We start from the raw sequence: 21,514 nt of genomic DNA, 5'->3' as shown, positions 1-21,514 counted from the left end.
ACCCATGACACCTGGTGTAATCACTGATTTTCAGTGACTTCTTTGATAGGCATTTAGAAGTTGGAGTACTAAGTAAGGATAAGAATTTATGGATGAACAACTTCTTTATTACAATTAAGAGCTAATTAATTGTAATGAAGAAGTTGTTCATCCATAAATTCTTATCCTTACTGATTTTCAGTGACCCTTTCATATAAGATTCACCGCTATTTTGACTTTTACGCCCAATGGGATCTGTCTCGGCAAGTAATTCAGACTGATTATTCTCGGGCGTTGACTTTTTAATTTTTTCTGAAGATTGTCGTAATTTGCTTGTGAGTTGTGAACTGTAAAACTACAGAAGTGTGTGTATATAAACCAGCTGAAATGATAACATATAGAGAAACTCGTTAACTCGAAGTATATCGAATCATCCATAGTTCGAGACAAGCGGAGCGTCGCTAATAGACCATTCTGTAAATAAGGATGCTGCCTTATGCCTTGTGCTAAATTTTAAAGGAATCTGAATAAACATATATCTCTGAGGCAATAGTTGAAACCATGATTAAAAATATATTTAAACATTGATTTTAGAAGTTCCGCAACCCGGAAGTGGTGTATAAACATGTTCAGTCAGAACAGCAGCGTAGTGTGTATAATCAATGATAGATATCGGTGTCAGTAATGCTTAATGGTTCACAACAGAACGTTGATAGTTGTCTAAGCGCACACGAATTTGATCACCTGGGATAGTTCTTGAAAGGTTAGTTGTGGTTTTGAACGCCACACATCTGTAGTCTACATAATAGGATTACATGTATTCCAATGATTGAGACGATACACCACTATTATACATTTCAACTATAAAAAACAACACTTTGAACGCAAAGCCTAGTATTATAATATGGTAATATTACACTGATACAACCTTTTGTCAGATGCTGGTTGTTAGCGTTTTAGTGTCACAGAAGTTATATTACAAGACGTTATTGTGTTTGGCTGCAGTCAGCACTGTTCTAGCGATATCACAGCGACCTGCGCATGATCCACGGCACACACGTAACAATACACACAGCCAGCCAGGTCACATATTATAATCTCCCGGTCTTACGACAAGCATGAAACCCATTCTAACTCGGAATCTCCGGTTTAGGAGAGATTTCTTTTGTTTATGAAAATGTTTTTTTGTAGCTTTTATTTATATAAAATCCGGGTGAAATTGCGAATCTATAGTGTATTTGTGCATACAACTTGTGAAAACCATTCACACCAAGCTCAAACATAAAGCTAAGGGATGTGCAAAGATGTCATTGTGTGTATTCAAACCACCAATTGCATGACCGGCATATCCAGAAAAAAATGTCGTCACGAGGAATAGATTGATCACGCTGTCTGGAATATAGAGGTAACAGGGACATTAACAATTTTCAAATGGGTGCTATGGTTGTCCTCCATTACCTCAGATCAGTTTCTAAATGTCGTTATAAGTGCCTTTTGAAGAACTAAGATCTGAAAAGTTTAAGCCTGCGGACAAATAAAGTTATGTTTTCCCGACTTTTAAAAAAAATAATTTTTGACTTGAATTAGCTGTGTCTGTCATTTTGCCCGATCCTAGTCCCATTTAAGAGCACCTTACACATTCCTCAGTAAGTAAACAGCCGAAGTGTTTGCAACCCTGTATACAATCATATAGGATGTATATCAATGGCAGGACATGGCGCTTCCCTAGATTTAAAACATCCTAAACAGTAATGGATAATATATATACTAAAAGTAAAATGTCCATTATAATAAGTTAAAATTCGACTAAAAAGTATCCTATCTACACATACCGTATTCGACGTAATAAGCGCCCACGGCGATATTTACTGATATATTGGCTAGTGAACAAGCCTAATTTGCATTCCTTCCGATTGATCAATGTACACAAGACTTATTTGTTCGGTATAATACGCACACGCTTATTACGTCGAATACGGTAACACCTTTTCGTATCATGAAACAAGCTGGTTGCATGTCATAGGTCGGTTTCTGTTCATGTCCATAACAATATGTGCAACAGTGTTGGTCCAGATTTGTTCTTCTATTCATTATCCTGTCCGTCAATAGAAACGAACACATTTTAGAGTACGAGGGTGTAGTTTATGTATCAGCGTTTACGGCATCAAGTTTATATTGGACGTACATTCTATTTGGCTACCGAAATTCCGTTGTCATTTTGATAAAGTTAGTAACGGTGCAAGGAGTTAGGAGAAGAGGTACAGTCGTCAAATAACTTTTTTTTAATTAATGTATTAACTGTAGTTTTGATAAAGGTATGGTTATATCATATCCCTATGTAAGAAAACGTTCATTTACATTTAAAAATAACACTATTAGAGCTCTTCGAGACACATCCATGATCACGTGTCGACCGCGCCCCATTTCCGGATTGTGAAATGCGGTAGTTCGGAGTTGTCCGACAACTTTGTGGAGACAATCTCGCGTTTCTGCAGCAGGGCTGAAGTGTCCTGGTGTCCCGTGATTAATGGGACACACGGGGCGGCATCTGTGACGGGTTGACACTCACCATCCCCATAAACTTGACTAAGCCAACAGTTAAAATTGACAGTGGAAAAGAACGTATAAATCTTGAGAATGTGCTTTACCAGACCACACAGCTCATCAGATGCGAAGTACAGAGTAGAACAAATGCTTACGCTATACAGGAGAATATTTGATTAAATAAATGTATAGCTTGAGGACTATTTAACAGAAAACCAAAGGTCATTTTCATCTTACGACGTGTTCTCACTTAAGTCAACAAAAGAATGTATAAGTCTCAGCTTCCAATTTCCAATTTCCATGAAATATTTGTAAAGAACATAGTAACATTGCACAATAGTGCTAGACTTCATTTCTAGGGTATGAAATTCATCCCTAATCCCGGTAGTATGTTTTTTAAAGTATGTTCAGTTTTAGAATGTAAATTCTTAAGTACTATTTATTTATTTATTTATTTATTTATTTATTTATTTATTTACATGTTGATTTATAAAGAAAACAAAGAGATACACAAATTTACGACAATACAGGTCAAAGACAGGGAACAAGGCTTAAATGCGTTTCTTCGTCTGTTATCGTTTTCTTATTCTTTCCTTTTACTTTCAGGATGATGTTCCATTGGACTGCCAGTCAGGTAGGAGGAATTCACCATCTAAAAATTTGAATCAGTGCTAAATAATGTTGGGTTTTTCAAAACAGGCAAAACTTTGGTTAAATTATAATTCCAAATCGTTTCTCATATGTCCATATATCAAACAATGTTTATTTCCAACTCATATTATTGTAAGATGTATTGCGACTGAGGAGGTTCTATTTTATTTTTTTGTATATTTGTTTTGTATTTCAAGAAGTCTATACCAAGATATATAAATTGAGCGAATATTCATATCATATTAAAATTATTTTTATAATATAATATAATGTATTATATCTATTTTAAGTAAAGTACGTTTATAACGAACACGCTTATAACGAACTGACGGATATAACGAACTGATTTTTTGCCCGACTATTTTACTATAATAGTTATGCTGTATATATGCTTTAGTTATAACGAACTACGGTTATAACAATCTAAAGTTAGCGGTCCCTTTGAGTTCGTTATAACCGTAGTTTACTGTAATATTTAAAATTGATACATGTAGTTTCAATGATCAATTGCTTCATAGGTTGGACGCGCATTGGTGTTCAGTGTTACAAGTTATATAAAGGAATCGTACCATGGGAAAGTGCTGTCAAAATTTGTAAAAGGTAAGTGAGATATAAAATATTAAAACTCCATTTAGATATAGAAGGCCACGTGAGTGTCTTGGTATTTCAACGCTTGTTGTAAGCATCGAAGAAAACGGATGTGGTGGTAGACTTTGTGACATGCCTGTTTGCCTGATAGTGTGCCCTCTGACGTGGATTGTTGTTCATGATTTCAGTCACTAGTTTGCCTGCTTGCAGGTCATCGTGATACATCGTGACACATCGTGATGCTGCTTACTGAATAGTTAAACAACTTTCACCACTCATTCAGATATTGGAGTTCAATGGTTTATGGGGGGCACGGGTGGCCCAGTCGTCTAAGGCGCCGCGATTCCCTGTGCAAAGTTGCGTCCCTTGGGCACGCCAGAAACCTATGATTGTGGGTTCGAATCACGGTTTCTAGGTTTGTCAGCACAATACCCGTGCTCGTGGGTTTCACCGAAGTGATAAACGTCTGAGACCTGCATCACTTCGGGCTTTACTCCCACATCAAGCTGACACGCCGTGATATAACTGGAAAAGTGTTAACAGCGGCTTTGAACCAAACTCACTCACTCACTCAGTGGTTTATTCACTTCCTTGGGGCCATCAGGCTCAGGTTCATGGTTGCATGAGCATATCATGATAGGCCTGTAACGCGGTATAATGGAGGTGAATCGTATTTTCTATTGACATTCAGAGTAGATATGCTGATGAGTTGTGGGATCACGCTGTTACCAGAGAATTTAAGCCATTATCAGAGGGAGATAATTTATTGTCTGCTAGATTGATGGATGACTTGTTGTTTTACGCCGCACTCAGCAATATTCAAGCTATATGACGGCGGTCTGTAAACAATCGAGTCTGGACCAGACAATCCAGTTATTTACATCATGAACATCGATCCACGCAATTGGGATTGATAACATGCATCAATCAAGTCAGCGAGCCTGAGCACCCGATCCCGTTAGTCGCCTTTTACGACAAGCATGGGTTGCTGAAGACCTTTTCTACCCCGGATCTTCACAGGTTTGTCCGCTAGAAACCACAGGACAAGATGATTTGATTCCTAATGTCCGAATTGTCACTTATCTCACATTTCATCCATTTCTGACACAAATCAACAGGCCTGTAAGACAGGTGTCAAGCTAGAAGTTATGACAAGGACAATGTGACGCCTAATTACAATGTACAGGACGCCCCGATGCTGTCCACATTCTTATGAAGGGTGTGTCAAGATATTGGTACTGCCTGTGTTTTTGATGTATTTCGGGGCATATTTTACTGATTATGTCAACGATCATTCTCAATGTGGCGCCCATAAATCACAAACTGTCCAAGAGCTGTATTTTAGTGATGAAATGATATATTAGGTGCATACCAGAGACAGTTTGACCTTGTTTCCAAAAGACATGCTTAAGGCAAATTCATTTATTATTTCATCCAATTATGCTTAGAATATAAGGAGGGAGGCATTTTATTTTTCATCTTTTGTTTAATTCAAGCAAACTGTCTAAGATATCTATACTGAACAAAGCAGTTTGGGATTATGAATATTTTGGTAATATGTTTTTTGTAGTGAAGACTGATATAATTTCATAAAAAAATCCCCCAAAATATTCATGATTCCTATTTTTGTTTTGTTTAGTATATGTACATGTCCTGTTGATCTGATTCACGTGAAGCATGGATGTTTTGTGAGACTATTTATCTGATCTATTTCACCCAATAAAGGTTAAAGGAAAACATGTAGCAGTTCTCTTCTTCTGCGTGTTAGACTTCTGTGAGGCTGGTTGTTTGGTAGTAAGGGAGAGTGAAAATCATATTATTTATGTATTGATGCCTGAATGTTGCATTTGCATGTCTTTGTAACGGGTGTCACGGGTGGGACAGGAAAGGCTCACCTTTTCGAGAACACCGGGTGAGGAAAGGTGAAATGGGGTTTAACGTCGCGTTCAAGGTTATTGCACATATAGCGACATGCATGCACGTTTGGGGGTGCGTGCGTGCGTGCGTGCGTGCGTGCGTGCGTGCGTGCGTGCGTGCGTGCGTGTCTGCTTGTACTAGTCAGGTCCAATGTCGACGTTATAGTGCTAGCCCACTGAGATACCGTAAATACCCCACTCAGGCGCTCCGAGCCGATCAGACCTTTATTTACCCCCTTTATGCCGAGCGCCAGGCAGGGTGACAACAAATACCATCTTTTACCGTCTTTTGGTATGGCGAGCCCGGGATCGAACCCCGGACCTTCCGCTCTCCGGGCGGACTCCCTACCACTAGACCACGGAGGCGGTGAGAACACCTGGTATCGTCACTGTTTGATAGTGACTCATAAACGCAAGCATATGATTAGTCAAGTAAAATATTGCACTCCCAGCCCCTAAACGTGAAGATTATGATGTGATACCTGTAACCTGATCTTCAGCTTAGTCCTAATTGTGTATTTGAAGAAGACAAGGATCCCTACAGCTATATTTAACAGCTATTCGAAGATGGGATAAGTATGGTTTAGTCATAGGCCTAAGGGTCGGCGAGGCCGTGTGTGTTGTAAGTCATTGTCATTCATTTTAGGTTTCGTACATGTAGAGGCTAAGAAATATTGCATAATACTGTCATACGATATGGGTGGCTATAGGTGTTGAAAGTCATTGTCATATGCTGTAGGTGTCATAGACGCGTATTTATGTTGAGAGTCATTGTCATACACTGTAGGTGTCATAGAGGCGTATTTATGTTGAGAGTCATTGTCATACACTGTAGGTGTCATAGAGGCGTATTTATATTGAGAGCCATTGTCATACACTGTAGGTGTCATAGAGGCGTATTTGTGTTGAGAGTTATTGTCATACACTGTAGGTGTCATAGAGGCGAATTTATTGTTGTGAGTCATTGTCATACACTGTAGGTGTCATAGAGGCGTATTTATATTGAGAGCCATTGTCATACACTGTAGGTGTCATAGAGGCGTATTTGTGTTGAGAGTTATTGTCATACACTGTAGGTGTCATAGAGGCGAATTTATTGTTGTGAGTCATTGTCATACACTGTAGGTGTCATAGAGGCGTATTTGTGTTGAGAGTCATTTTCATACACTGTAGGTGTCATAGAGGCGTATTATGTTGTGAGCCATTGTCATACACTGTAGGTGTCATAGAGGCGTATTTGTGTTGAGAGTCATTGTCATACACTGTAGGTGTCATAGAGGCGTATTTGTGTTGAGAGTCATTGTCATACACTGTAGGTGTCATAGAGGCGTATTATGTTGTGAGCCATTGTCATACGTTGTAGGTGTCATAGAGGCGTATTTGTGTTGTGAGCCATTGTCATACACTGTAGGTGTCATAGAGGCGTATTTGTGTTGAGAGTCATTGTCATACACTCTAGGTGTCATAGAGGCGTATTTGTGTTGTGAGCCATTGCCACACACTGTAGGGGTGATTGTGTTGATTTATGTTGAATTATTTTTCCTACATTATCTTACAAAACCGTCAAGTTTTGGAATCTTAAATCAGTATGTTGTTGATTTTCTCAATACATCCAATTCACTAATTCACTCCTGATATATTGATCAGCATTATCATAGGTATCAGAGTCATCGAGGCTATCTATGTCCAATCAGATTGGTAAGGGGTTTTCGTATTGCTTTACAGCTACGGAGCTGAAATGGCAAAAGTCACAGACTTTTATGAAAACCAGGATGTGGGCAATTTCGCAAGCAGTCTCAGTACAGACAAGTATTGGATTGGTAAGTTGGACAATGCTTTTTATTTCCATATGAACACTCACGAATGTACTGACGATATACTAATTAACATAATTTAATTAAAATACAGGATGTTAAGATCTTACCATATTTCTTTTAAATGAATTATTTGGAAGTTACTATAAGACATATCTTACTTGAAGTGTGTACATCTGGTTACAACGATCGTATTTGTTAATGAAATTATTTACTACAGAGACGGTTACATGTTGTGCTTAATATAACGTGCTTGTAACATGTTGCAGCGGTTTGTTAACTATTTTTATTAACTATAATTAATAAGCAAAATAATTGCTATAGAAACATTCATATCTATCTAACGAGGTTAAAATGGTTAGGTATTCGTTTGAATATGTTATCACTTTTTTTGTGGTGATTGGTAACATTTATAACATTCTGCCCACCACTTAACAACCGTCACTCAAATCCGGACCCTTGGTTACTATATGCATTTTATTGACTCTGATTTATTAATGCTATGGTGTATATTATTGGCTTTTCATGTTGCTAATATGTTTATTGATGTTGTGTTGAATGTTTGTGATGTTAAGTGATCACTTCAAATCAATGAAAACATCCTAAAGTTTTAGCAAAAGAATGCTTATTAACGTTAACACTGAACGTGAATTCAGTAAGATGAAGCATTGCCTAATATATGAGAACTGAAACCTCAAATATGAGAATGTATATAAATGAAAGAGTCTATGATTGTCCTAATGACACATATAAAACGCCCCAGTCTCATACAGGGCACTCATTATTAGGTCAAGACCTAGGCTGAAGGTGGGGAGTTAAGTGAGTTGAGTTTAACGCCGCTTTGAACAGCATTCCAGTTATAGCACGGCGTGTCAGCTTTATGTGGCAGGTAAGCCGGAAGTGATGCAGGTCTTAGACGGTTGTGACTTTGATGAAATCCTTTGGTGAAACCCATGGGCAAGGGTATAGTGCTGGCAAACCTCGAAACGAAGTCGTGGCGGAGCGGGATTCGAACCCACATTCAAAGGTTTCTGGTGTGTCCAAGGGACGCAATTCTGCACAGCGAATTGCTGAAGATGGAGACCGTGAAGCAGTATCCCTTTAAACATCAACAGGGGCGGTCGGGTAGCCTAGTGGTTAAAGCGTTCGCTCGTCACGCCGAAGACCCGGGGTCGATTCCCGACATGGGTACAATGTGTGAAGCCCATTTCTGGTGTCCCCCGCCGTGATATTGCTGGAATATTGCTAAAAGCGGCGTAAAACCATACTCACTCACTCACTTAAACATCAACAAGAAGTGCATATGTAGTCACTTGTCGTCAGATATGTTTTCAGTGATTTGTATATTTTCTGTTGCTAACCATTCATGTTTGTTGCCATGTGTTTTGTTGACTCCCTCTGCACTCTTGGTGACATGTTTTTATTTTCTATAGGGTATAGCAGATATATTTATTCTAAATATGGTGAGTTATTTTTAATAGGTGACTCGTAGATGTTCCTAGATCCTAGCGTATAACCCTCATAGGTATGTTATATACTCACATCTGAATCATTCAGACAGACAGACAGTTTGTTCAGTATAAGGCCTCCGGACCAAACTACATACAAAAGCATGATAATGCATGCGCATTTTATCATATTTACAATTGAGTTTTTGTTTTTGTATTCACATTATACAGGAATAGGCTGACATTTCTGACAACATCAATGCTGTTACTCGGCATGACAGAAATGAAATTGTTCATTGTAGGATATTTACCAAAATATTTTACAATAAACATGTTTCGCATTTCAAAGTAGGACTGACTGACATACACAGGATATGTGCAGTTCGTCTTCAACAGCAAATAGCCTTTAAGCATACATAACCTGCAGTATCTTTCATCATAAATTATAATTTCATATCTGCCAGTCTCAACAGCAAGCTTGAAATTGCAACATTTAAATCTAGAATAGGAGGTTCTTAAATGTTGTGGTGCGGTCGGGTAGCCTAGTGGTTAAAGCGTCCGCTCGTCACGCCGAAGACCTGGGTTCGATACCCGGCATGGGTTCTAAGTGTAAAGCCCATTTCTAGTGTCCCCCGCCGTGATATTGCTGGAATATTGCTAAAAGCGGCGTGAAATCAAACTCACTCACTCTTAAATGTTGTTAAAGATCACCTATGCTTTTCAATATTTAATAGTGATTTAAAAGCAGATTTATTTAGATGTTCCTAGTTCCTAGCGTAGAACCCTTATAGGTACGTTATGTTCCTAACATTTGGATCACTCAAACAGTAATTACGTATTGTAGAATCATTCATGTACATGTAGATAGTTTTACATACACAGTTAGTGTCATACGGGTTGATCCGAGCGTTACATCCCAACATGAATTTCACATTGTAGAATTATTCATGTAGATAGCTTTAAACTTGTGATGAAAATATTGCATTATAGTAATGATAAATGGCTATATTTGTTCGGCCTTTGACGGAAGATAGATTTGTTTTACATAAGATGTGCTAACCTGAAAAAAAGAAAGAAATTATAATCAAATCAATAAATTAATTTTGTTCAAGTTCAAGGAAGAGAATTATTGCATGATTGCATATAAATTTGAAATGAAACTCATGAATTAAATATAGCCATTTTGAAATGAAATAGAATTAGAATTCCACGAATTTGCATGAGCATGTGTTAAAAATGCACTTTGTACCTTATTTTGAGGAGGTAGTTACGAAATAAGGTATATAGAGATATATCCCTTGGTATTTCAAAGCCTGCATGTCAAATGTTGATACTGTGTAGTATAGATACATAATGTAACAGACATGAAGTATATAATGAATATTGAATTGTGAGCAAACATTTATGACACAATATGTTTATTCATTAAAAAAATATTCATCTCAGCGAAATTTTAAGGTGACTCATTAAATCTACACGTTAGGTATTAATTTTATCAGAAGTGATATACGATTTTTAATATTAATAACATTCTGCACTGCTTTCAATGTTTTCCTTTCTCCAATATCTATGTCTATGTATATTATTCTCTTGTAAGCCTGAGGTAAAATGTATTTTGACATTTATTTCAGGAATATTGACAGAAGTTCATCATGTTATAATTTAATAATTAAGTCCATACTTATAATATATACTCCAAACATGTCTGCCCAATGCATTGGCGTAATATAAAGGTATGTTATTTTGTATAAAATCTCCCCATTCTGCAATGAGATCGTTGCACTGTGACTGCATGTTACAGTTAGAATTGAACCCGAGCTGCATCTATACGACCTTCTGGCTGCATGCATCTTTGCAGTTTCTACAGTTGCCTAGGGAGTCGATGCATCTTACAGTTTCTGACCAGTTTGTTGTTAAATGTATCCATGCTTCTGTACTAAGTTTTCTTTGTTTGATTACTTGCATACTGGTTTCTATGTCTTGCCTGTCCCGAGGTCAAACATTTAGGTCAAGAGAAGAATAACAAAAAATATATGGTTAAGAGACATTTAAAATCATGTCTTGACTTCCATGTACATTCATGCGTTTTTCACAGATGTTTGTCAATAAATTTTAATTTTCGTTGTGCCGCCCGCATTTCTGCATATTCACCAAGAGAGTGGATACTCTATGTAGCCAATTCACGGAGTCCTCCCAAAATGGTAAGACTGTAACTCACTGACTCACTCACTGATTGTCTCCCCTTTCTGCCAGGTTTCACTCGAAGAGATGCTTTCCCTGGTAATCAGCGGATAGGATATTGGAGCGACGGTCAAGTAACATCAATTGCAGCAGGTTTCTGGGAAAATGATCAACCAGATTCTGACAAATTTGGAAAATGTGTCTACGTCATGAAGAAAATGGACAGATATTATTGGTCATTTGGTCCTTGTGAAATGAAGTTGTCGTATGTTTGTCAGAGACCAGCTTGTCCATCTGGTAAGGAAACCTCTACATGAATGAAGGCTATAATTACCATATGATACATCATGACAGGCATCTTAAATTTTTTTTTTACTTTGTTTAATGTTCAGAACGTGTATCATATCAAGTTCAGTATTCCAAATAGTGCATACTTCATTTGGTTCATTTGGGGTTTTAGGGAGTTACCATCGTACTAATGGCCTATGTTTAAACCAGAACCTGGTCTGTGATGGAGACGATGACTATTTATTTATTTTGTGTTTTAGGGAGCTACCATTGTACTAATGGCCAATGTTTAAACCAGAACCTGCTCTGTGATGGAGACGATGACTATTTATTTTGTGTTTTAGGGAGCTACCATTGTATTAATGGCCAATGTATAAACCAGAACCTGGTCTGTGATGGAGACGATGACTGTGGAGATGCCTCTGATGAAATGAACTGTGGTAAGAGCGTAATGCTTGTAAAGCCTCTTTTACGTGTGCGTCCCTTTCGTTTTATGATTCGATCTGGTAATGACAGATCATATAACTTACAATTCTATAGTGCATATGCTTCTCTTGACAACATTCAGCCAAAATCCACACTAAAAACATGTGCGAAAACTCAAAAACAATCATAAAACTACTGAAACAAAATGTTTTACATCAAACAGTGAGTTTTGAAACCTGTTAAAAGAAACACAAATACTAGTAATAGATTTGTGTCAGTTTCTAAGAACCTTGTAAGAAAAAACACTTAGTCTACAGGAATATGTATCAAAGGGGCTACTAAAATAGCACTATAGCAACAAAAGTTGGGGGAAAATTATACAAAACTACAAAATAAAGTTTGCCAAAACATAAGGAGAGATTTGAACAGGTGTTCCTTCGTGGCATGTCCTCCTATGCACATTATTTGCAATTTAGAGTTATCTACCCTTGGTCACCGTCAAACTCCCCAGCGCGTGACACGTTCGTTGCACGCACTTACGACCCCTCTTGTGCTGTCATACCCGTGTACCGTTGTCGTCTGCTTGGTATAGCCAGTTGAGAACTATTCAGCTAATTTATGTTTTACATACATGTCTTTGAGAGGAACAAATGTTACAACTTTCTGAGATGAAAATTGCATGGTAATTTATATTTTTGTGTGGTTCTAATGGCAAATATTCTGCCAGTGTGGTGACTGGCTTGTGGTCAATAAAATAGGTTTCAGTTGGCTAGAAAATTGGGGTACGCAACACTTGCCATTTTATCCATTAGCGAATGTAATTCAAATAATTGGAAACTAGTTAATCATTTAAATAAAAAAATAGCGCAAAGTGCTTGATGTTGGCTTCTGGCTTGTGCATCTACACTCGCCGTAACAGTATCGATGTAGGCCTAGCCTATTCGTAATTTGTATGTTTGTAGATATTGAAAATAGATCAAGAACTCTAGCCTAGCAAGTCTTTGAAAGGCATTTAGAAGTGATACACATAAGGAAGAGAATTTATATGTCAGCTTCTTTATGATGAGGAACACAACGTTTCAGAGTACATGTATAATATACTTACTCCTTCATCAGGTGAAAATATATGTTTCAGAGGATATGCTTACTCCTTCATCAGGTGAAAATGATGAAGGAGTACTCCTCAAAATAAAGAAGTTGACATCCATTAATTCTCTCCCTCCAGCCTAGCAGTTTGATTTGTTTTGCAGAGTGTCCATTGATTTAGAAAATCGCTAGTGTCAATAGATCTACCTTTGTTATTTTCCTGGATTTCTGAAAAAATTCCAGCGACAAGAATTCTTTTCTTGTAAAAACAAATGTGTGCTAAGATGCCAAAAGTATAATTTTTATATTCAAACTGGTTCTGTTTGTACATTATTATCTTTCCTATGTATCTTTTCCCAGTGTACCATTGTATGAGGTGACATATGACATCATGTGTTCTCATGTAACCATCTGTCTCTTCCAGCTAGTCGATGCAAGTACTACTTGAACCAAGCTGCAGGCTCATTCAGCTCCGACAACTACCCAAGCAACTACTCACATGCTAGGAACTGTCAGTGGGTGATCCACGTCCCGCTTGGACAGAATGTTTACCTCAAAGTATGTGGGAAATATTTGAATACATAAATTTACAAATTCATCTAACTTGTCATCTGACATCTAGTATATTCTGTTGTAGACAGGTTTGTGCAGAGAGCCTTTTGGCAATTCTATAGCCACAACAGATATCATGATTGTATTATCATCCATTATATTAGAGTCTATTGTGAAGCGGGGTAGCAAAGTGGTTGATGGGGTCATTGTCGGCACAGGTATTGTGACATGAATGAACTCAATGGAAGGTATTTTTACAATTGGCAACTTTGATTCCAAAATATGCTACACCCTGTGTAGATAATGACTCCAACAGCAGTACAATGTGTGAAACCATTTCTTGGGGTGGTCTGCTATATAATGACTGATATAGTGATCAAATTTGTATAAAACAATACATCTCTGTGTGTAGTTAAGTACTTGACAGCCACGACCCCTCAACTCAATTTGCTAGTAGCTTGTTAACTTCATTTTTAGTATTATTTCATAAAAAGCTTCACAAATATATGATAAAATTGAAAAAAATAAACCTGTGCACTTAATATTATGTTTGCCTCTCCTTAACAGTTCACCAACTTCTCCACGGAGATGGGGGCTGATATAGTGCAAGTGTTGGTTGGAGGACAGTCTGAGACCCAGGGGCAGCTTGTGGCCTCCCTGTCCGGAGATAGGCAGGCCAGTCTCCCTGAGTTCACCAGCTTCAACAACTTCATCATTGTCAAATTCACCACCGACAGCAGCAGCAGTGCGCTTGGCTTCAGAGCTGAATTCAGTGGAAGTAAGTTTTATCTGCACCAGTTGCTTTAGTGTAATATCTGGGTTGATTTGTGTAAGTTCTGACTCATTAACAATATCAGCTGAAGAAAGTATAGTTTTGACCTGAACTATTACAAAGTCAAAGCACTCAGACGCAAGGCGTAAATTGTCCAAAATGTCTACTTATTAGTTGCCAGGTGTTAAAACATGGTAAGTAAAGAGGAAATCACCAGAGATTAATAAGATTTATTTGGTCATATGGTGTCCAGGAAACAAGAGTTGACTGTTTTCACCTGTTATTTCATTGTTGCTCAAATAAGGGTATCAGTTGTCCACAGGTAGCAGTGTGCGTATGTTTTTGTCTTCAGGGAGTGCCAATCTTCAGCCATTCCAGAATCTCCAGGCGATAGATGCTCCGAAGTTCCTCAATGCCCCAAATTACCCGTCCATGTACTTTGGAAATCAGGACTACACCTGGATCATCAACACACTGATGCAGACACAGATCATCACTCTCAATGTAAGTGTTGAGTAACTGACACATTGATACAGACACAGAGCATAACTCTCAGTGTAAATGTTGAGTAATTTACACATTGATACAGACACAGATCATCACTCTCAGTGTAAGTGTTGAGTAATTGACATACTGATGCAGACACAGATCATCACTCTTAATGTAAGTGTTGAGTAATTGACATACTGATAAAGACACAGACCATCACACTCACTGTAAGTGTTGAGTAATTGACATACAGATAAAGACACAGATGATCACACTCACTGTAAGTGTTGAGTAATTGACACACTGATGCAGACACAAATCATCACTCTCAATGTAAGTGTTGAGTAATTGACATACTGATAAAGACCCAGACCATCACACTCAACGTAAGTGTTGAGTAATTGACACACTGATGCAGACCCAGAACATCACTCTCAATGTAAGTGTTGAGTAATTGATACACTGATGCAGACACAGACCATCACACTCAACATAAGTAATTGACACACAAATGATGAGCATTGTGCCAATAATAGACCTTATGCCAGTGTTGTATTTTGACACTGATTCAGATCATGCATCACTCTCACAGTAAGAGCTGTAATTTGACCGCTTGTCACAAGTGTATTTCCACATTTAAACGATGGCAAGCTGTTTAAGGCTGGGAGAACAAGCCTTATTGATGATGACCCTAGGTCTGGACGTCCCTCAACTTCCATCAATGAAGATTCAATGAAGGAGATAGATGGGTTACCATTGCTGAACTTGAGGAAGGTCTTAGTTATGGATCTATTATTCATGAACATTTACAGATAAATAGGACATCTGCTCTTTGGGTGCCAATGTTTTTAAATTCTGATCTTAAGGAAAAAAAGAACTGACATTTCCAGAGAAAAGTTAGAGCTAATTGAGATGGATTTCGTCAAGTTCAAAAAGAGATTAGTAACGAGTGATGAAACATGGTTCTACCACTATAATCCAAAGTCAAAACATCAATCCATGGAATGGCACCATTCCACTTCTCCAGCACCAGAGAAATTCAAGTCTTCAAGATCAGTAAAGAAAGTTAAGGACACTGTATTCTGGGATGCAAAGGGTGTGATCCTTGTGGATTACTTAGAAAGTCAAAAGACCATTACCAGTGCCTACTAAGCTGAGATATTCTATCAAAGAAAAGTGACGAGGAATACTGACTGCTTGTGTTCTACTATTTCATGACAATGCCTCTTCTCAGACCTCTCGACTTGCAAAGGCTGTTGTGCGACAATGTGGGTTTGAAGAGTTTCCTCACCCTCCATACTCACCAGTTCTGGCACCTGGAAAGCGCTATGATGACAACAATGACCTCAAAGCTGCCTTGAAGAGGTTTATCAGGGTGGCTTCTGAAAACTTCTTCCTGACTCGAATTGATAAGCTTCACTATCGATAAGAGAAGTGTTTTGAAAAGCAGGGAGAATATGTAGAATTATGTGGGCTTAAACCTTTTGACCAGCCTTCAGTAACGGATACACTGATGCAGATTGTCACTCTCATTGGAAATGTATTTCGAAACCCTTTCCGGAATGGCAGTTTTATAGCTCCTTTTCTGGAAATTGACCATATTCTGTGACTTGAGTCTAGAATCATTCCACGTAAGAACTAAGAGTTGTTTATGACAAGCTACATAATGCACAACCTTGACATAACTCTGTCAAGCACTTCTTCATTAGTCATGTGATTTGAACACTGAGTTTCAATCAGATATCTTTATCAGGATTCTTTGTCGGTGAATGCAGTGCTGTCAGCCATGTTCTTGTCCAAGTTGTAAATTGGAGATATCAGTGTATATCATCTTTATATTGATCTTTTTCAGATCATGGAGGTAGACTTGAAGGGCATGGACAAAATCATGATCCGAAACGGTGACTCTGTGAAGGCTAACCTGCTGTACATGTTCACAGCTGATTCAGATGTGGCTGACGTCCCATTCATCTTCTCCACTGGCAACAGCATGTACATCACCATGCAGACACGTGGCTACCAAGTCGGGAAAGGATTTAGATTCACATACAGACAAGGTGGGTTCAGATTCACATACAGACAAGGAGGGTTCAGATTCACATTCACATACAGACAAGGTGTGTTCAGATTCACATATAGACAAGGTGTTTTTCAGATTCACATATAAAAGGAGGGTTCAGATTCACATACAGACAAGGTGTGTTCAGATTCACATACAGACAAGGTGTTTTTCAGATTCACATATAAAAGGAGGGTTCAGATTCACATACAGACAAGGTTTGTTCAGATTCACTTACAGACAAGATGTGTTCAGATTCACATACAGACAAGATGTGTTCAGATTCACATACAGGCAAGGTGTGTTCAGATTCACATACAGACAAGATGTGTTCAGATTCACATACAGACAAGGTGTGTTCAGATTCACATACAAGCAACAAAAGGCAAGGGAGGGATCAGATTCACATACAGGCAAGGGAGGGTTCGGATGCACAGGCAAGGGAGGGTTCAAATTCACATACAGGCAAGGGAGGGTTCGGATTCACATACAGGCAAGGGAGGGTTCAGATTCACATACAGGCAAGGGAGGGTTCGGATTCACATACAGGCAAGGGAGGGTTCGGATTCACTTACAGACAAGATGTGTTCAGATTCACATACAGACAAGATGTGTTCAGATTCACATACAGGCAAGGTGTGTTCAGATTCACATACAGACAAGATGTGTTCAGATTCACATACAGACAAGGTGTGTTCAGATTCACATACAGACAAGGGAGGGTTCAGATTCACATACAGACAAGATGTGTTCAGATTCACATACAGACAAGATGTGTTCAGATTCACATACAGACAAGGGAGGGATCAGATTCACATACAGACAAGGGAGGGATCAGATTCACATACAGACAAGGGAGGGTTCAGATTCACATACAGACAAGGGAGGGTTCAGATTCACATACAGACAAGGGAGGGATCAGATTCACATACAGACAAGGGAGGGATCAGATTCACATACAGACAAGGGAGGGTTCGGATGCACAGGCAAGGGAGGGTTCAGATTCACATACAGACAAGGGAGGGTTCAGATTCACATACAGGCAAGGGAGGGTTCAGATTCACATACAGACAAGGGAGGGTTCAGATTCACATACAGGCAAGGGAGGGTTCGGATGCACAGGCAAGGGAGGGTTCAAATTCACATACAGGCAAGGGAGGGTTCGGATTCACATACAGGCAAGGGAGGGTTCAGATTCACATACAGGCAAGGGAGGGTTCGGATGCACAGGCAAGGGAGGGTTCGGATTCACATACAGGCAAGGGAGGGTTCGGATTCACATACAGACAAGGGAGGGTTCAGATTCACATACAGGCAAGGGAGGGTTCGGATGCACAGGCAAGGGAGGGTTCAGATTCACATACAGACAAGGGAGGGTTCAGATTCACATACAGGCAAGGTGTGTTCAGATTCACATACAGACAAGATGTGTTCAGATTCACATACAGACAAGGTGTGTTCAGATTCACATACAAGCAACAAAAGGCAAGGGAGGGATCAGATTCACATACAGGCAAGGGAGGGTTCGGATGCACAGGCAAGGGAGGGTTCAGATTCACATACAGACAAGGGAGGGTTCAGATTCACATACAGGCAAGGGAGGGTTCAGATTCACATACAGACAAGGGAGGGTTCAGATTCACATACAGGCAACAAAAGGCAAGGGAGGGATCAGATTCACATACAGGCAAGGGAGGGTTCGGATGCACAGGCAAGGGAGGGTTCAGATTCACATACAGGCAAGGGAGAGTTCAGATTCACATACAGACAAGGGAGGGTTCAGATTCACATACAGGCAACAAAAGGCAAGGGAGGGATCAGATTCATATACAGGCAAGGGAGGGTTCGGATGCACAGGCAAGGGAGGGTTCAGATTCACATACAGACAAGGGAGGGTTCAGATTCACATACAGGCAAGGGAGGGTTCAGATTCACATACAGACAAGGGAGGGTTCAGATTCACATACAGGCAAGGGAGGGTTCGGATGCACAGGCAAGGGAGGGTTCAAATTCACATACAGGCAAGGGAGGGTTCGGATTCACATACAGGCAAGGGAGGGTTCAGATTCACATACAGGCAAGGGAGGGTTCGGATGCACAGGCAAGGGAGGGTTCGGATTCACATACAGGCAAGGGAGGGTTCGGATTCACATACAGACAAGGGAGGGTTCAGATTCACATACAGGCAAGGGAGGGTTCGGATGCACAGGCAAGGGAGGGTTCAAATTCACATACAGACAAGGAGGGTTCAGATTCACATAAAGACAAGGAGGGTTCAAATTCACATACAGACAAGGAGGGTTCAGATTCACATACAGACAAGGGGGGTTCAGATTCACATAAAGACAAGGTGGGTTTCAGATGCACATTCATACGCGTACAAAGGTGGGTTCAGAGTCACTTTGTTACTCCTTTGAGAAAGTGTTCTAAGTTTTTGATTCAATGACACAAGACATATCAAATGTCATCTGATGTCTCAATGCATCCTAACAATCATGAATGCTTTTCAGGATGTGACATGCTGCTGACATCCATGAAAGGCAGACTCTTCTCACCTGGCTATGCCCTTGATGGTAACACTGCCATGAACTACACCAATGACATCTCATGTAACTTCAGAGTGGACGTGCCTGGCAAACCCAATATCACACTCATCAACAGAGGATTCAAGACACAGACAAGTGAAGATGTAGTGACTGTAAGATTTGTTTTGTGCAATATCCTGAATTGAAGAAGTCCTCAAATACCTAGTGCTTTATACAGTCACCCATACCATGATGATGAATACCTGTACCTATTTGTTTGTCCTGCTTGGGAAGTAATGTCACAATTTCCATCTCTTTTTTATAACTTCACAAAGTCTCCCAAACATGAGTGTTGTTGGACAGTTTGACTATTTCAAGTGTCATTTAAAAAAATGCATCTCTTCAGCAAATGGGTTCAGGATACATCTATTCTCATATCATGCATATAAAATAAGGTAAATTCCTGGGAATGTATATTATTATAGCATTAATATATGATACACTAGGTAATCAGAGATATCTTGTAGATAGGAAATGATGTCATTGTCTTTATTACTCTTAACCAATAAATTTCATACAGAATGTTTCTTTCACATTGTGAGTGTAATTAGATCCTCTGTCATTAAATGTTGCCTCATGTGTGTATTTGTTATTGAGGTGCTGTGGTATGTTACCGGTATTCACAATTAAGAATGAAGAGCAAGGGGTTCATATGAGTAATCTGATGTTAAAAGGTACAGGTTTGGTGGTCCCTAGACTCTGATACAATAGGGGCACACCACAAGGACCCCTGGACCCACCTTAATTTTGACTGCAGGTTACCCAGTTACCCTGTATGTGTTGTACAGGTCCACTATGGAGGTGCTAGCCCAGATGTTCTCTCTGGGGACACCGTTGTGCAAAGCAGATCAAACAATGGAGAATTCAATATCACCTTCAAAACCAATGCCATAATAAGAGAGAAGGGATTTCTGTTTGAATATTCAATAGGTGAGAAACAGAACATTTGGTTATTTTCACCCAAATCTTGTAAAACAGGAAACTGTGCATTGTCTGTGCATCCTTATAAATGTCATACCCCTGGGTATATATACTCTCAACACTTTCCTGTTTATCCATAACAGTTCATCAGTTTTATACACTATCTACAGGAGTAGATATGATTTGATGAAGTTTTTGTTTTTTGATGAAGTTTTTTATCTGAATTATTATAAGACATTCATTAAACACCATTCACATGTATTAGTATTGATCTATATATTGACACATAATCCTTGTTTACAAAGTTATTTTTTCACAACTTGTTACAAACATGAGATTTTTATTCCAGACTGCCCCAACCCTAACTTCAATGAAAACACAGTTTTGACACCATCAAACGCAAACTGGCAGTTTATGTCCGAGTTTGTGGTGACGTGCAAGGATGGTTACAGGTTTACCTCACAAGAGTACCAGGACAAAAGCAAGGCTCCTTCCTTTGAAAGCTTCTCTGTTGCAAACATGAAATGCATGTATGGAGGAAAGTGGGACCGTGATACGACTCCAAGCTGTCAGCGTAAGTATAGTTGACTGAGTAACAAGGGTATTGCAAACTATACCAGACTATCGGAATTCAATCCATTTTGTAAAACAGACTTACATCAGACTTCTTTAAGTGGTATTTAGAAGTTTGTGTGATGAAGTAAGAAAAGCATTCAGTGTAGATCCTAACACCTTTATCAAGCCAGCATCACTTGCTTGATAAAGGTGTTAGGATCTACACCGAAACGTCGCACTGATTGTAATAAAGAAGTTGTTCATCCATAGAACTTGTCTTACTGCAGACTTACATCAGAGCTTTTTTCTCACTATGAAAGAACTTTTTGGTTTTCTTGAATTTTGTGGACATAATATGTGACTCAACAGAATTATGTCAGGTTGAATATGACATTTTCTATGTTGTTATTTCAGCCAAGTACTGTGGTTCTGCACCTCTCGTGAATAATGCTTACGTCAGCTCCTCAACTGGCCAGAGCAGCAGCGTTGGTGGGACTGTCACCTACTCCTGTTATCCTGGGTTCACTCTCTCAAACTCTGCTACCATCAGCTGTCGTAATGATGGCACCTGGGGGCCGACCCCCACCTGCACAAGTGAGTCACCAGCAGCCAATGTAACATGGGTACATGTGTGTGAGTCAGTGAGTTGGGTTCAACACC

General features: G+C 39.2%; 1 protein-coding gene across 1 annotated transcript in view; it reads left to right on the top strand.

Moving 5' to 3' along the window:
* LOC139468280 (uncharacterized) overlaps window positions 1-21,514 on the top strand; it is a 93,526-nt gene that overhangs the window by 14,900 nt on the left and 57,112 nt on the right. Inside the window, exons 2-14 of the mRNA XM_071250149.1 lie at window positions 3,130-3,157; window positions 3,693-3,774; window positions 7,404-7,498; window positions 11,194-11,418; window positions 11,754-11,849; window positions 13,346-13,479; window positions 14,041-14,251; window positions 14,598-14,749; window positions 16,587-16,791; window positions 19,304-19,491; window positions 20,167-20,308; window positions 20,649-20,873; window positions 21,269-21,448. Coding sequence (XP_071106250.1) covers window positions 3,130-3,157; window positions 3,693-3,774; window positions 7,404-7,498; window positions 11,194-11,418; window positions 11,754-11,849; window positions 13,346-13,479; window positions 14,041-14,251; window positions 14,598-14,749; window positions 16,587-16,791; window positions 19,304-19,491; window positions 20,167-20,308; window positions 20,649-20,873; window positions 21,269-21,448 — 1,963 coding nt within the window. The remainder of the gene's footprint in view (window positions 1-3,129; window positions 3,158-3,692; window positions 3,775-7,403; window positions 7,499-11,193; window positions 11,419-11,753; window positions 11,850-13,345; window positions 13,480-14,040; window positions 14,252-14,597; window positions 14,750-16,586; window positions 16,792-19,303; window positions 19,492-20,166; window positions 20,309-20,648; window positions 20,874-21,268; window positions 21,449-21,514) is intronic.

Source organism: Haliotis cracherodii, unplaced genomic scaffold, assembly GCF_022045235.1.
Source record: "Haliotis cracherodii isolate W230 unplaced genomic scaffold, xgHalCrac1.p SCAF_2, whole genome shotgun sequence".
NCBI lineage: Eukaryota > Metazoa > Mollusca > Gastropoda > Lepetellida > Haliotidae > Haliotis > Haliotis cracherodii.
Note: the sequence above shows the minus strand (reverse complement) of the source record. Positions and strands in the feature narration are given on the sequence as shown.